Source organism: Cimex lectularius, unplaced genomic scaffold, assembly GCF_000648675.2.
Source record: "Cimex lectularius strain Harlan isolate CLEC.00 unplaced genomic scaffold, Clec_2.1 scaffold238, whole genome shotgun sequence".
Taxonomy (NCBI): domain Eukaryota; kingdom Metazoa; phylum Arthropoda; class Insecta; order Hemiptera; family Cimicidae; genus Cimex; species Cimex lectularius.
Genome location: NW_019392823.1, coordinates 308354 through 322369, shown reverse-complemented (window position 1 = coordinate 322369; position 14016 = coordinate 308354). Strand labels below are relative to the sequence as shown.

Genomic DNA, 14016 nt, shown 5'->3' with positions numbered 1-14016 from the left:
TTATCAGTATCATCCTGACGAAAATGTTTATAATGATTAAGTTTAAACTTGTATAAAAACGATTATTGCGAATGTCAAGGAAGTTACGTCACGTATTAGCGTAATAGACGTACATTACTAAAAGATAGTAAAAAAGTGAAAGGCTGTGTACAAATTATGACCGATTAGTTTGTAATTATAATACGCTGTAGGGTGCTGTTAATAGCAGGTTCCATTGAAACGACCGAAGCCAGTCGCCAGGCTGTTGTGACAGGAGACGTTAATTACTGCAATACCAGAACCGATGGCAAAATACGATGACGACGTCCTTCCTGACAAAGACGTGTCCAAGGAATTTTACGCGAAGTACGAGCCGAAGGAGATCCTGGGACGAGGGATCAGCTCGACCGTGCGGAGATGCGTAGACAAAGAAACCGGCTTGGAGTACGCAGTGAAGATCATAGACATCAGCACCGAGCCGGGCGCCCTGGCTTGCACGCGCGAAGAAATCAGGATCCTGAGGATGGTCGCCGGTCACAGGTACATCATCAAACTTCACGACGTCTTCGAATCGACCACATTCATCTTTCTCGTCTTCGAGCTGTGTCGGAACGGAGAGCTATTCGATTACCTTACTGACGTGGTGACCATTTCTGAAAAGAAGACCAGGTGTATCATGAGGCAGCTATTCGAAGCACTTAAGTATATCCATCAGAAGGACATCGTCCACAGGGATCTCAAACCGGAGAACATCCTCCTCGATGAGAACTATGATATCAAGCTGACGGACTTCGGCTTCGCTTGCACCCTCAGGAAAGGCGAATTGCTAACAGAATTGAGAGGCACTCCTGGCTACCTGGCTCCTGAATTGCTCAGAGTCAATATGTTCGATGACGTAGATGGCTATGGGCTGCCCGTTGATATCTGGGCCTGCGGTGTCATAATGTACTCCCTTCTAGTCGGATGCCCACCCTTTTGGCATAGGAAACAGTATATCACTATTAGAAACATTATGGAAGGAGTGTAAGTAATTTTTTCCTTATTCATGCATACATCTTGCTTTATCTTTATATCTTTCCTATCAATAGGTTATTTATTTTTAATGTTACAATAGCGCCAGAGGGCTACAAACAACTTTGATGTTCTAAATTTTGTACTATCACATTATTACAGTGGAAGTAATCCATCCAGCATTTTTCACTTTCCTCACTAGAGAGGAAAATGTGAAACCATTGGTACTTTAGGTGTCTTAAGGTGCATGTACACAAAGCAAATCTCAGCCAGCAAAAGACAGCCAACTGCTTCATTGGCTGTGATTTGCTTGGGATGATGGGAGTTGAATCAGAGGCCACAAAGCGGTTGCCTTGGTCGAGGTTCTTTCTTCTGGTGGTTTGGTCAAAAAGGTTGATGTTGTTGACTGTGATTCCATATGGCCGAATCTCTTGGCCCCAACCCCCTTGGTTCGAGGAGGATGAGCCAAGGATGCCTTTGTGTTGGCAACCAATGAATATATCGGGCTGGAGATTTGCTTGGTGTGTACACACCTTTAGAGGATTGACTGGAAGGGTTTGGACGACCATGGACCACCAATAGTGATGGTCTATAGGGTTTTATGGAAACGTCTGTATCAACTATTTGCGGTTTGAGGAGAAATGGGATTTGAAGGGCTGTGTGGAGGAAGGTTGGATAAGAAGTAGGGAGCTTGGATAATGGCAGGAAGTTTTCCACTGAGTGACTGAATTTTTGAAGGTTGGAATGCTTGGTTGAACTTCACAGGTTGATTTGAGTCAAGTGTGGAGACATCAAATTTGTCGATATAAATTTCCAAATAGCAAACGACACTGGTTGCTGGTAGAGAAAATTTGAGGATAGGTGATGGTATTTGCTGGGATTTGGTTCCATTGATTCTGATCCTTCATTCTTGATTTTTCCAAACAGGAGAGACGGCCCCAGAAATTTCTGAAGGCTACTGTGTCTGGGTTTGCCAAAAGGAAGTTGATGTCATCATATATGTGGAGTATAGTGGTGAAATTTATTGTTTGCCTTGTATACTGAATAGGAATATGGGATCAAGGATGCTGCCTTGTGAAACACCCACTTCAGCATAGTTAATGGAGGAAAAGAATGTCCTGATTCATACTTGAAAGTACTACCTATATAGATTTTAGGATGAGATAATAAGTGAATGGTAGTATGTCATTGAGTTATCAGAGCCAGGCTGGTCGCCACATTCAATCATGCCTAAGCATGGTTTGTAAAATACACTTCTTCTCAAGGTTTGTTCTATTATTAAACAATTTTTTCCGCTTTTATAAAAGAGCAAAAAATGGTTTATTCAGACTTGAATATATTTACATTGTTTAAAACACTTTTATTTATAAATTTATTGTATGTTTATACAATAATTTCATAAGTGCAATGCAGTGATTGAGTGTCGAGGCAGCAACTCGTATTTGCCACGTTAGCATTCTGGGTTTGGACCCTGGAACCACCCATACTTTTCAATTGAGAATAGTTTGAAAAACGTATTGTAAAGTGGTTTGACCCCTTGTCTGCTACACCCAGCAGGTGCTTAAATTTTAAGCCATCCTGTATGACATGAATTACTTTACTTGTTTACATTAATACCACCAACAAAGGGTGCAGATGTCAAATTTTAGAATTTCTTTTAACTTAATTGGATAAGCGCTTGACTCAGCACTTTTGATTAACAAAGAGATAGGGTTAATTGTAAACCAAGGCCTTAAATGAAAAGAATAATAAATTGAAATAATTAAAGAAGTAATTACTTTACTAACAGCATCCCGTGGCCACTTCATAAGTCACTGAGAATCGAATCATGATTACATGACTAGCAAAAAGAGGGTAAATTCAAAAGGTTGTAGGTTGAAATGAGGAGTTGGTGTCTGAGTGGATCGAAAACAGGATAGCTCAAGTCGTTAGAGCAGCAGTGTTTTGAGCCGAAGGTTGTGGGCTCGAATACTGCTCGTAACACTAGCTTTTTCGTCTCAGCTAAGACTTTAGATAAAAAGAATACTTAATTGAAATGATTGTAAACTCGTCTAGAAATTATCTTGTTCTTTCTTTAAAAGTGCCCATCAAACTTTTAATATTTGTCTATTTGTCAATAAGAATGTAAAAATATCACAAATTAGTTGTAACTCTAATAAGCAAAGCCATTAGGTGTCAATATAACAACAAAGAAAGAAAAGAAAAAAAATTCAATTTATTCCCATGTATCTAGGTAAACTTCCTGGAGGAAAAAATTGAAAAATATCGTAAATGTCATTTAGTGTAATTAAGGAAATTGTAGTTTTAATATTGATTACATTCAATTTGGGTAAAACCCCAAAAATAAATTGTTTCCTAATGATTTTTCTCTGGATATGAGTGACTAAATAGACAATTACTATCAGTGTTTGATTATGTTTTATTTTATTTATTTATTTTATTTTATCTTTATTTTGTTTAATTACTTATCATCTTTCAGTTACAACTTTTCATCACCAAAGTGGGCTGATATTTCATTCGAGGCTAAAGATCTCATATCGAAACTTCTTGTCGTGGATCCCCAAGAGAGATATACAGTGACTGACGCCCTCAGTCACCCGTTTTTTAATGTGACACTCTGGGAACAGGATATAGCCCCGCTGAAAGAATCTCTCAGTCCAACATCGAGGCGGCTTTCCATCATATCGCAGATGGCAGCTGATCTCAAATCCAAGTTCCTGCCGAGGAAAAAATTCATATACGCCGTCTACTGCGTACTTGCTGTTGTTCGCCTCTTAAGACGTGCCGCAGTACCGAAACCGATTTTCGTATCCGCCTGTATCAACGATCCGTACAGAATAAAAGATTTACGGGAGGCGATAGACAATTGTGCTTTTAGGGTTTATGGGCACTGGGTTAAAAAAGGTGAAGATCAAAGCAGAGCTGCACTTTTTGAAATGTCGCCAAAAACAGACCTCAAGTCACCTTAGAACTTGTGCTTGTTTGTTTGAAATAACATTTTGACTTTTATTGTATGTGTTGTAAATATAATAACTAATGACTGGAATTAACTATTTACAATTGGGCATGTTTTATTCAAAGCCAATTGTAATACCATAATAATTAAAAATAAGACTGCTATTTAAATATTATAAAAGTAGGTAAAACTGAACCCCAGATCATTTTTATTTTGTACTTATATATTTTTTCTACAATGTTATCAATTATATTTTTGATAAATAATTTATTGCACGAATCAGCATTAATTTTGATAAAAATACATTGCCTTGTTAAAGGCTACAATTGTTCATACCTAAAGAATTAATCATATGTAGAATTTCTACAATGTTATTGAGTGATATACTACAAAGAATTAAGTTTTCTTGTTTTTGTTTTTTTGTTCACAATATATTTTACATTATGTTTTATTTGACGTTGAATTTACCTAACCAAATAATATGAAATAATTTGTTGAATTTGTGAGGAGTAGTAAAGAATGAGGTAATTTAGAAAACTTTTTTTGAACCAAATATTTCATAGTAACATAAAGTGTGGTGCTATTCTTGTGGTGTCATATTGGTGTTGTGTGAAATTATGAAATGTGAATTTGTATTCTGCTGTTTTTATATGATTGCAACAGGGTGGGGGGGCGCGATAAATCTGGGACGTTTCTTTCATCATAGGCAGTTTTATTTAACTAAATTAAGAAAACAGAATACTATTTTTGTTTAATTATTATTATGTACTTAATGATGGAAAAAAAACATGAAATCAATTAATCCTTTCTTGAGGAATAGTGAAATAGTACAAACAAATATTTAAATATAAAATTTTAATTTTAATTAGAATAAATAATACAAAATAGGCCACTTAATCAACCCTCCCATTACATTATAGTGTATACACTGTTGAAACATTCTTTACATTATATAAAGTCTCAACAGACTATAAAGGAGAGGAAGAACTCAGGAGGGCATCAGATACAATGTATATAGGTATATAGGTGGCTCCAAAACAAATGAAGGAACCGGATCCCAAAATGTGAGCAATCAACCTCATTAATGAAAAACTTCGGCCTTTCAAGCAAAAATATCATGCCATCAATGCTTGTGTCCAAGAAAATCTTAAAAGAGGTTACACTGGCAAAACAATCCTCAAAAGATCAGAGAGCCAAGCATCTATTAAACATTAGCTTGTAAGAAATCACATCAAAATTAAGCAGTCAATTCATAAAAAAATTAATAAAAGCTGGGGAAACAACAAACTGGTGATATCTTGGGTGCCAGCGCACAATGGAATTTTGGGTAACAAAAAAGCATACACACTGGCCAGAGGCGGATCATACATAGGCCCAGAAATTATTCTTGAGATAACAAAACAAATTCAGAATCCTTCATCACAGAATGGATCCAAATAAAACAAAAAGAGAAGTGGATAAACTTCCCCAGACACAGTAAACTTGTGCTATAACAATCCTCATCGGCACTGCTGCAGTTGGAGATGCCAGACTCATAGGAATGATAACACTATTAACTGATCACTGGCATCTGAGAAAACATCTACATAACAAGGACATATATAATGATACCATTTGGAGATTATGTAATGAGGAGGAAGAAACCCACCCATATCATCATCGAATGCAAAGCAATAGCTCAATGGAGACATAACCTAACATATGAAAAAATCTAGGGAATGAAATTGTGGCAGCGACACACAATGACCTAACATTTCTGAGAAGAATGATTGAATTGATTTCATGGAACTAGGAAGGATGCATGCCTCGAAAGCACAAACTCTTCTTCCTCGTATCCTCCATCCATTACCACCACCATCTCCACTGTTGTGCTGTTTTGTGAGAAAGACCCTCAATTAGACTAGTTATATGTATGGTTGTTAAATGAATGGTATAAGTAAGAATGTAAGGATAAGTATGTTCAGCCAAACTTTGGCAGTGGTATGGATACGACCAAGGACTGAGAGGCTCCTTGGATGACCAAAACTCCATTTTGCCATATATGGGGGAAGGGTTAGCTTTAGTATACATTCCATTGCAATTATGTGTTTTAAGAGCACCATTGATTCTAAATATACTTTCCTAAAGGTAGATTGGGGATGAGGCCATGAAGACAGAAACAACATTTATTTTCTTGTCGAGCTTTCGGCAGAATAGATCGCCTTCATCAGGACTTCGAAAAAAATTGTTATATTATATGAACAGGTACATGTGTGTAGATAACGGATAGCCGGTCCATTGATTCTAAAGCATGCTATATTTTGCCCTACCACGACTATCTTTCAAGATGAATTACTAGCTACAAAAACTATCATAATACTGATAGATTATCAGCCAGACGGCTCAAAAGGCTACAACCATACAAAATCAACTAAAAACTTGTCTGGAACTGCTTGAATTCTCTAAAAAATAGGCAACAAGTCAGCAGATATCCTAGTGAAAAAGGAACCCTCAGATTCAACAACAATTTATAGGCACAAATCCATTTTGTGTCATAAACTATAGTCACATTAAAAAAAAAAATCTTGGGGAACTGAAGAACACAACTTTAAATGGAAGAACGTAATGGCACGGAATGTTGAAAAAAAATAAAAAGGAAGCAATAATACAAATAGATAAATTCAGCACACTGGAGCACTACTATGTGCTAACAGAAATTAACACAAAGGAAAGTAAAAATATCAAATTATTGTGGTAGATTTAATGTCATTGCAGATACCGAGAACCATGCAATGAAAGTTTTATGAATAAAATCATTAATCTTGAGTAAGATGGCATGAGTCCTTAAAATGTAACACTTTGTGCATATGGTGCACAGATCTGAGCGCTTACCAATGGAAATTCCCAAAGTCTTGAAGAAAGAAGCACAATTCAGATATTGCAAATCAGTAACATTAAACGATGAAAAGAAAAGGGGAAAGGCAGCAATACTAATTATGTCTTAGGTATGCTGAGGTGAATGCTAACGGATGTCAACACAAAAGAAAGTAATATATTGATTTATTGTGATTTTAATGCTCAAGATGATATAAAGAATCAAGAAAAAGGTAAAATCATGAGTACAGAAAAACGGGAAATAAATAAGACAAAGATGACTGAAGTCACCAGCAGTAAAGAAATGGCATGGAAAAAATCAAGAAATATTTTTGCTTTCAAATTTCTTGAAAAGGAAATACTAAAGAGAGTTTTGACATAAAAATACAATTTTTAAAATAATCTATGCATAAAATAAAAAGAAAGAAAAAGATTCTGCCTGTTTTGTTATTTAGGCACAGCTTCTCGTAATGTTTTAATTTAAAATAAACTACCGATCTTGTGATATTTGTCATAAATTGTTTTTCTACATCCTGCTTTATTATTTTAATTCATAAATCGACGCAGGGTGTTAGGTCGTATAAAAGCCCGGTATATTTTCGATGCGGCATCGATTCTTTCGTAGTACCTCATAGCGTAGTTATCATATCAGTTTACTCATGACACCGATCGGTTGCGTCCGCCGGTTAGCAACTGCAGTCAATAAAAAGCTCATGGCAAGCCCGCCGAAAACTGTTGTTTTCGTTACTGGCAATGCGAAAAAACTCGAAGAAGTCGTTACCATATTGGGACCTAAAGTGTCTTTCACAGTAAGTCATCTGTTCAGTCAAAAATTAGAACCCGGCTTTTTATTTTTCACCTGTACTTACAACTGATCTTTTTCTATTGTATGTAAAACTGTAAACTTACTTCTGATCGCCTTTGAAAGGCATACAATAACTTCTAAAAGTTGGGTTATCATATTTAAACAACTTGATTGATGGTCATCTTATACAACTTTTTACTTGTATTTGAATCACTGGTTGCAAAAAAGCGGACATGTCCATTTTTCCCCCGCTATCTTCTATACGACAAAATAGAGCTTTGTTTGGTGCTAAAATGAGACATTTCACTTGATTGAATAGGGAAGAAAACGAGCCTTCAAATCTGCCTTGAGTGGGAAAAGGAAATTTTAAACAAACTACCTCCTTGTAAGAACGAAGATTACCTGCAAAAGATCAAACGAAATTCATGATTTCATTGTGCCATTACATTGAGGTTTCACCCCAAGCACCAGGCAATATTAAAACGTCTGAGTTCATTGATGTCCTAGTAGCTTATCGTTTCCAGCTGAGGAAGGGAAATACTCCTAATATCGTGCTACCAGTTAGTCCAGTGGTGATTGGTTTTGTTCATTTAGATGAAGGATGTAGTAATATGGTAATGCTAATTACGGTGGTGATGCGGCGGTAACTGGCCAAGGAGTAGTTCAGGAAATGGTGAATATGTCTTAGGCTCGTGGTTATAAGATTGGTGGTACAGTGCGGATCATGGTTAATAACCAAATAGGTTTTACAACATCTAATCGTAAAGATGCGCGTTCAACTGCAGAGTTGTACACATTAAAGATTCCAGTCAATGCTGCAAAAATGAAATTTGAAGAGCTTCAAGCAGTACACCTCACAAACATCAGTTCACACTTTTTGCTGTTGAGTTAATATTGTTCTTTTGGGTCTCATATTGTTACTTTAATGGTGTTTGAAACTCCTTTTTGCAATGTATGTATAATTGTATTAAATATTTTAGAGGCGTTAACTTCATTTTTTGCAGAAAACGATCCCTTCACACCAAAAAAGTGTTGAGAGCAATTCTGAGACATGTCCACACCACAAAAGTGATACCCCACTCACAATAGCATTGATGAATTTGAGGAAAACCTCAAAATACATTTGTAGAATAGCCTAATTGAGGTCCTATAATGTATTCAAAATTTTAGAACAGAAAATACCTCATTAAAACAGTTTTATTTGCCTCTCCTGTAAATTTAGTTTTTGGGACATGTCCCCTTTCAGTGATTGATCAGTGATTCATTTATCCTAAAAAGTAGTAGCAGAAGTACTTCAGTATTTGCACAAATAAGTTTATATTTTCTTTATTAAGTACAGTAGTTGTTCCATATCTACTGTAGTGAGATGACCTGATAGCAGGCGAAGTCCCTAGGGTGCAGATATTAAGGTCTATTTAATCTACACGAACTTATAATCAGTAAATGACTGGTTTTATATTGAATCGCTTCACTAACCAACGTAAATAAATGGCAATAAAAAAAGTAAAGTTTGTCAGTTTATGTTTCATTTAATTTCAACTAAAGTTAGATCTTCAGGTTGTGATAATTCTTCTTGGGGTCTGCAGAGTAATGAACTTGTACCTCGGTCATTTTCGGCCATTTGATCTGCCTATCCTTGCTGTTTTGAAGTCGGCACATGTAGGACATGAAATGTGAAAGGAGTTTGTTTAAAAGATTGAATAACTTACTAAAAGAATGAAAAATAATGTACTTCAATACCTAAAAATGTACGACCAAAATTAATACAAAAAACACATCAACAACGCTCAATCGCATAAAACTAAAACATTTTTTTAAAAATTAGACAAAAAATTAAAACAATAAATTGAAATTTACATAAGCAGTAAAAACAAACTTAAATTAAGCCAACAAAATCGGTGAGGATAGGAAGATCGTAATGATTGTAAATGACCAAACTTCAGGCACATCATTTTGTTAGCATGATGGATGCAATATCATCAGGTATTGGCTTTATATTTACTTCTATGCAAGAATCATGTGTATCTTTGTTCAACTGCCAGTTTGTTCCGTCTTGTCAGTTGAATGAAAAATATTATTTTGCTAAATAGAAAAGCTCTTATTATTATTATTGCAACGTGCAAGCTTCCGCTATGCTGTGATTCTTCAAGCAGGTTTAAATCAGTAGATATACTCCTTTGTCCGTACTCATATTTTATGAGGTGCTTTTCATTATTCCCTTCCTCAAGAATTGAAGCAGCTGCCAAAAAGCAAAATACTAATTTCTTTTGCAATTTGTTGCATCGTTTTCACGGCTTCAACACAAGAACAATATCAAAGGAAAACTGAAGAAAAATAGCATTCATTTTGTCACGACGAAGGGGGGACGTGAGCCCTGAAGTGTGTAACCAAAAATAAAAAGGCGCAGTTCAGTTTATTCATGAAACAAGGAGCTGTAGGATATTTTTGTCTTCCATAGTAAACTGTTTTTGCATATTATAATATGATACTATGTTTTAATGGCTTGTTTAACTTCAGAAGTTATTTCATTAAAAGAATAATCTAAAGGATATTTTGTCATAAACTTAATTATAAATTCCTTATAAATAAATGTAATTACAGTTGGTCAATAAGAAAGTAGATCTGCCAGAATTACAAGGAGAAATTGACGATATATGTAAAAAGAAATGTCGACAAGCATCTCATATTGTAAACGGACCTGTCATAGTTGAAGATACATGCTTGTGTTTTGATGCACTAGGTGGCCTACCAGGTATTTTACTGAAAATATTTAAAAATTTAAGAAAATGAATTTGTTATTTGCACAGGGCCTTACATTAAATGGTTTCTTGACAAACTAGGGCCAGAGGGCCTTCACAAGATGCTCGCCGGCTTTGAGGACAAATCGGCCACTGCTGTATGCACGATGGCGTACACAGAATCCGAAGATTCTGAAGTGATTCTATTTCAAGGTAAAAAGTGTTGTTCAGATTGTGAAATCAATGTGAAACATCATGTTTGTTGTAGGTTTGACAAGGGGGAAAATAGTGGAACCGAGAGGACCAAGAGATTTTGGCTGGGATCCCTGTTTCCAGCCAGAAAACAGCAACCTTACATACGCCGAAATGGGAAAAGAAGAGAAAAACAAAGTCTCACACCGTTACAAGGCTGTTAGTGCAATAAAAGAACACTTCAGCAATCTAAAAAATATGTGATAATATTATTAACAAATATTAAAGAGTTTAACAAATAACTTGATTACTGTTTGATTTTCAATGTTAGAAGTATCGACCACTTTTTCCCTCATGAACACTGGTTCACAGTATGAAATCAATGATCAAGGTCTTCAAGGAAAAAAAATTCCTTGGCAATGTTAGGATGGAGTTGGTTTTCCAGGTTAAAAAACAACTTAAATATGTCAATCAGTAGACATATTTAAGATTATTTTGCACTGACGTGACCTTAAAGTTGAAAGGTTGGCAGCAACAACAAAATTTGTTTTTTCTTCAAGGCTGGTTTATCTTGAGTATTCGTGACACTGTTTGATGTCAGATGTGGTTGTCTACTGTTATCATATTTCCTCCTGTGGTGGATAATGAACTAATAATTTGATCATTGCTGATAATCTTGGCCTGGCTATCCTAGCTGGGTTGGTCCGGCAGTTTTCAGCATTGCACCATCATCAATGTGTGGGTCTGTGTTATTTTATTGAAATGCAACAGGATAAGACCAAACAAGCATGCACATTTACAAAATTTTAGTTGCTGAATGTTATGTTGGGAGGGGGGCTTCGGTATGGCCACAGTGGTTTAGGCTTGACATGGTGCTCATTGCAAAAGGTAAAGGGCCTGGGTTCGAATTCATTGGTGTTGCATTCAAACCCAAGATGTACAAATGGGCTTTTTTTATTTTCTTTTTTTCAAAAACACCGGCACCTCAATGGTTCATATAACCTTGCAGTTGAAATATCCTCATTAAAAAAAGTTTGTATAAATCACTAAAGGTGACAAAATGGTAAAATGTGTCTGACAGATTAACTCAACAAGGATATACTGATAAAGATTATCAATTATGATCAAATTATATATATATAGACAAAAAGCAAATAAGATATAAGCTTTTAAAAAATAAAAACAATAAAGGAAATCATATTAAATGCTATGCAACAATTAACATGGAGATAAAGCAATAAATAAAGAACAAAATTAATAGTGAAAAATGACTTTAATACATAAAAATACAAAAGAATTCACCCATGTTGAACTTTATTAAGGATAGTGCCCATACTATATTGCATTTGGGCAAGATTAGTCTTCCAGGTCCGTAGGGTGTTTCTCAGAGCTTCCCACTGTTCGGGTCCGAACGTTCGATGCATAGTACTAGAAATGTGCACTTTTCTTGCAGCACGGTCCATCCTGGCTCGGACTAATTTTGTCTTGAGTACATCAATCACGAACGCTTCAACTTCTTCTTCGGGGATCATCAATTCTTTCGTTATCGTGTCAAACGACATTTCTGGGCAGCTCTCGCCAAGTTGCATGAAAGTGAGAAGGCGCATTTTCTGCATGTTCGCCTCGTGGTCGAGTCCGATGGAATGGACAAAGTCTTTGTGCTCGTCATAAAATTTTATATAACCCGAGAGTTTTTCAAACACAAATACATTCAAAAGATCATGGATAAGATCACCCTGGAGAAACTTTACAGGTTTCAAAGCTAATAAGGGATCCAGGAGGAATGTGTTCGGATCGGCTAAAGCTGCAGCGATACACCTTTGAGCATCTTCCCTGGCATGCGAGGCCGTTTCTGTCGTATACGTGCCAAGTAGCTCCATCATAACTTTCGCAGCGAGTTCGCTTTCTTTGCAACTCAAAAGCACTTCATGGAGTAGCCTGAGAAGCTTCTGCATCTGATCTCTTGTAGGAGGGCATGATGAAAATTGCTGTTTGAGCTCATCGACTCCGCCAAAAATTGCCCTGATCTGATTGATCGGCTTGGCGACCTGGACCAAATGATAATAAACATGGTACCTCATTTGGTTTCTCTCGTCCAGGCTTTGAAAGAGAAGCCAAAGGACCCTGAGGGCTATCTCCCCCAGAACTTGTCCCTTCGCCTTCGTCAGCTTCTCACAAAATGCCAATATCAAATTTTCCGTCCGGTCTACGGGTATAAGGACAAGAATGGAAACAATGGAGTTGAGAACGCATTCTATTTCGTTTTCCGTACCTTTGAAACACGTGTCACAAACGCCGATTATCTTGTGAAGATCGTCCTCGATACCTTTTGGGCTTTTTTCAGCAGAAATCTCAGCCCCGAGGGATTTCAGATATACTCTCAGCTCGACTGCCTGCTCTTCTAATGTCAAATCCACAAAAACCACGGGGACGTTCATTTTTCAACTCAGTTTAAAGCTAATACACCCGACACGACGCATATGCTTCGAAGGGTGGTTATTTTTGGTTACCGTCAGGCTGGGGCGTCAGTGTTGACCTTGCAAGTACAGAGTACCAAGTTTAAACAAACACTTACGAAATTAATTTGTTTCACAACATTAAACGTTATAAAAATAAAATATTAATTTACATAATTCGTATAAACGGAAGTAATTTGTTGTTTTTTTTAAATAAAAAAGTAATTTGTCTAGTAAATAAACTATAAACAAAAATATCAGGAATTTACTAATAATTCATAAATCATAAGTATTCCGTAAACATAAGTATAACACAAAATTTGGTATATCCCAAGAAATTTTTCATAAAATAACAACCACTTATGTGAACATTTCAAATAGGCCATCAAATGAAATAAAAAAAATGTTTTAATCACACATGCAAAAATTATATGTGACTGCACTCACTTATTACATGTTTGATGTAGTCTTCAAGAATTGTTCATACAATGGAAGCTAGAGATTTTGTATGCTCCTTGATGAAAAGCTTTGGTACTACATAAAAACCAGAATAAATGCTAAGAGAAAAGACAGACTGTATACCTAATCCTGTCAAAAAGTGGAAATTCAATAGATACAAAAATAATAAAAAACCAGGAAAACTAGCACATTAAAATTTCATCTACACTTGTTTTATAGTAATAATATATTAATCCAATTTACAAAAAATGTTTAACTACACAATACATAAAATATAACTATTCTTTCTATGTAAGGACTTGGATGAGATAAAAAAGTCAGTGTCACAAGCGGGATTCAAACCCACGATCTTCGGCTATATAAAATATAACAACATAAAAGCAAAACAAAGTAAAAAATTACTTACATATTAAACAGTAAAGAACGAAAATAGTTTAAAAGAATGTTTCATATAAATATACTTAAAAATATCATTGTTACTGTAATTTTTTAAAATATCACAGTAAATTAATATAAATTTTAAAATATATAAACAATATTATAAAACAATTACATAAAAACATGTTC

General features: G+C 35.7%; 3 protein-coding genes across 3 annotated transcripts; 2 read left to right on the top strand and 1 right to left on the bottom strand.

Moving 5' to 3' along the window:
• Window positions 1–54: 54 nt before the first annotated feature.
• LOC106665838 (phosphorylase b kinase gamma catalytic chain, skeletal muscle/heart isoform) lies at window positions 55–4004 on the top strand. Its single transcript, XM_014392612.1, has 2 exons — window positions 55–1002; window positions 3470–4004. The coding sequence occupies exons 1-2, from the start codon at window positions 284–286 to the stop codon at window positions 3957–3959; spliced, it is 1209 nt and encodes a 402-aa protein (XP_014248098.1). The 5' UTR covers window positions 55–283; the 3' UTR covers window positions 3960–4004.
• A 3255-nt stretch (window positions 4005–7259) lies between these two features.
• On the top strand, window positions 7260–10836 carry LOC106665840 (inosine triphosphate pyrophosphatase). The gene is made up of 4 exons (XM_014392614.2): window positions 7260–7608; window positions 10206–10356; window positions 10412–10555; window positions 10611–10836. The coding sequence occupies exons 1-4, from the start codon at window positions 7459–7461 to the stop codon at window positions 10796–10798; spliced, it is 633 nt and encodes a 210-aa protein (XP_014248100.1). The 5' UTR covers window positions 7260–7458; the 3' UTR covers window positions 10799–10836.
• A 952-nt stretch (window positions 10837–11788) lies between these two features.
• LOC106665876 (eukaryotic translation initiation factor 3 subunit M-like) lies at window positions 11789–13047 on the bottom strand. The gene has a single exon (XM_014392676.2). The coding sequence runs from the start codon at window positions 12970–12972 to the stop codon at window positions 11833–11835; it is 1140 nt and encodes a 379-aa protein (XP_014248162.1). The 5' UTR covers window positions 12973–13047; the 3' UTR covers window positions 11789–11832.
• Window positions 13048–14016: the final 969 nt, after the last annotated feature.

What these genes read in the sequence shown, in the direction of transcription:
- LOC106665838 (XM_014392612.1), top strand. Translation starts at nt 284, where the DNA reads ATGGCAAAATACGATGACGACGTCCTTCCTGACAAAGACGTGTCCAAG. An exon ending in AGAAACATTATGGAAGGAGT is followed by an intron (nt 1,003 to 3,469) that starts GTAAGTAATTTT and finishes ATCATCTTTCAG; the next exon opens with TTACAACTTTTCATCACCAA.
- LOC106665840 (XM_014392614.2), top strand. Translation starts at nt 7,459, where the DNA reads ATGACACCGATCGGTTGCGTCCGCCGGTTAGCAACTGCAGTCAATAAA. An exon ending in GACCTAAAGTGTCTTTCACA is followed by an intron (nt 7,609 to 10,205) that starts GTAAGTCATCTG and finishes ATGTAATTACAG; the next exon opens with TTGGTCAATAAGAAAGTAGA. An exon ending in TGAAGTGATTCTATTTCAAG is followed by an intron (nt 10,556 to 10,610) that starts GTAAAAAGTGTT and finishes TGTTTGTTGTAG; the next exon opens with GTTTGACAAGGGGGAAAATA.
- LOC106665876 (XM_014392676.2), bottom strand. Translation starts at nt 12,972, where the DNA reads ATGAACGTCCCCGTGGTTTTTGTGGATTTGACATTAGAAGAGCAGGCA.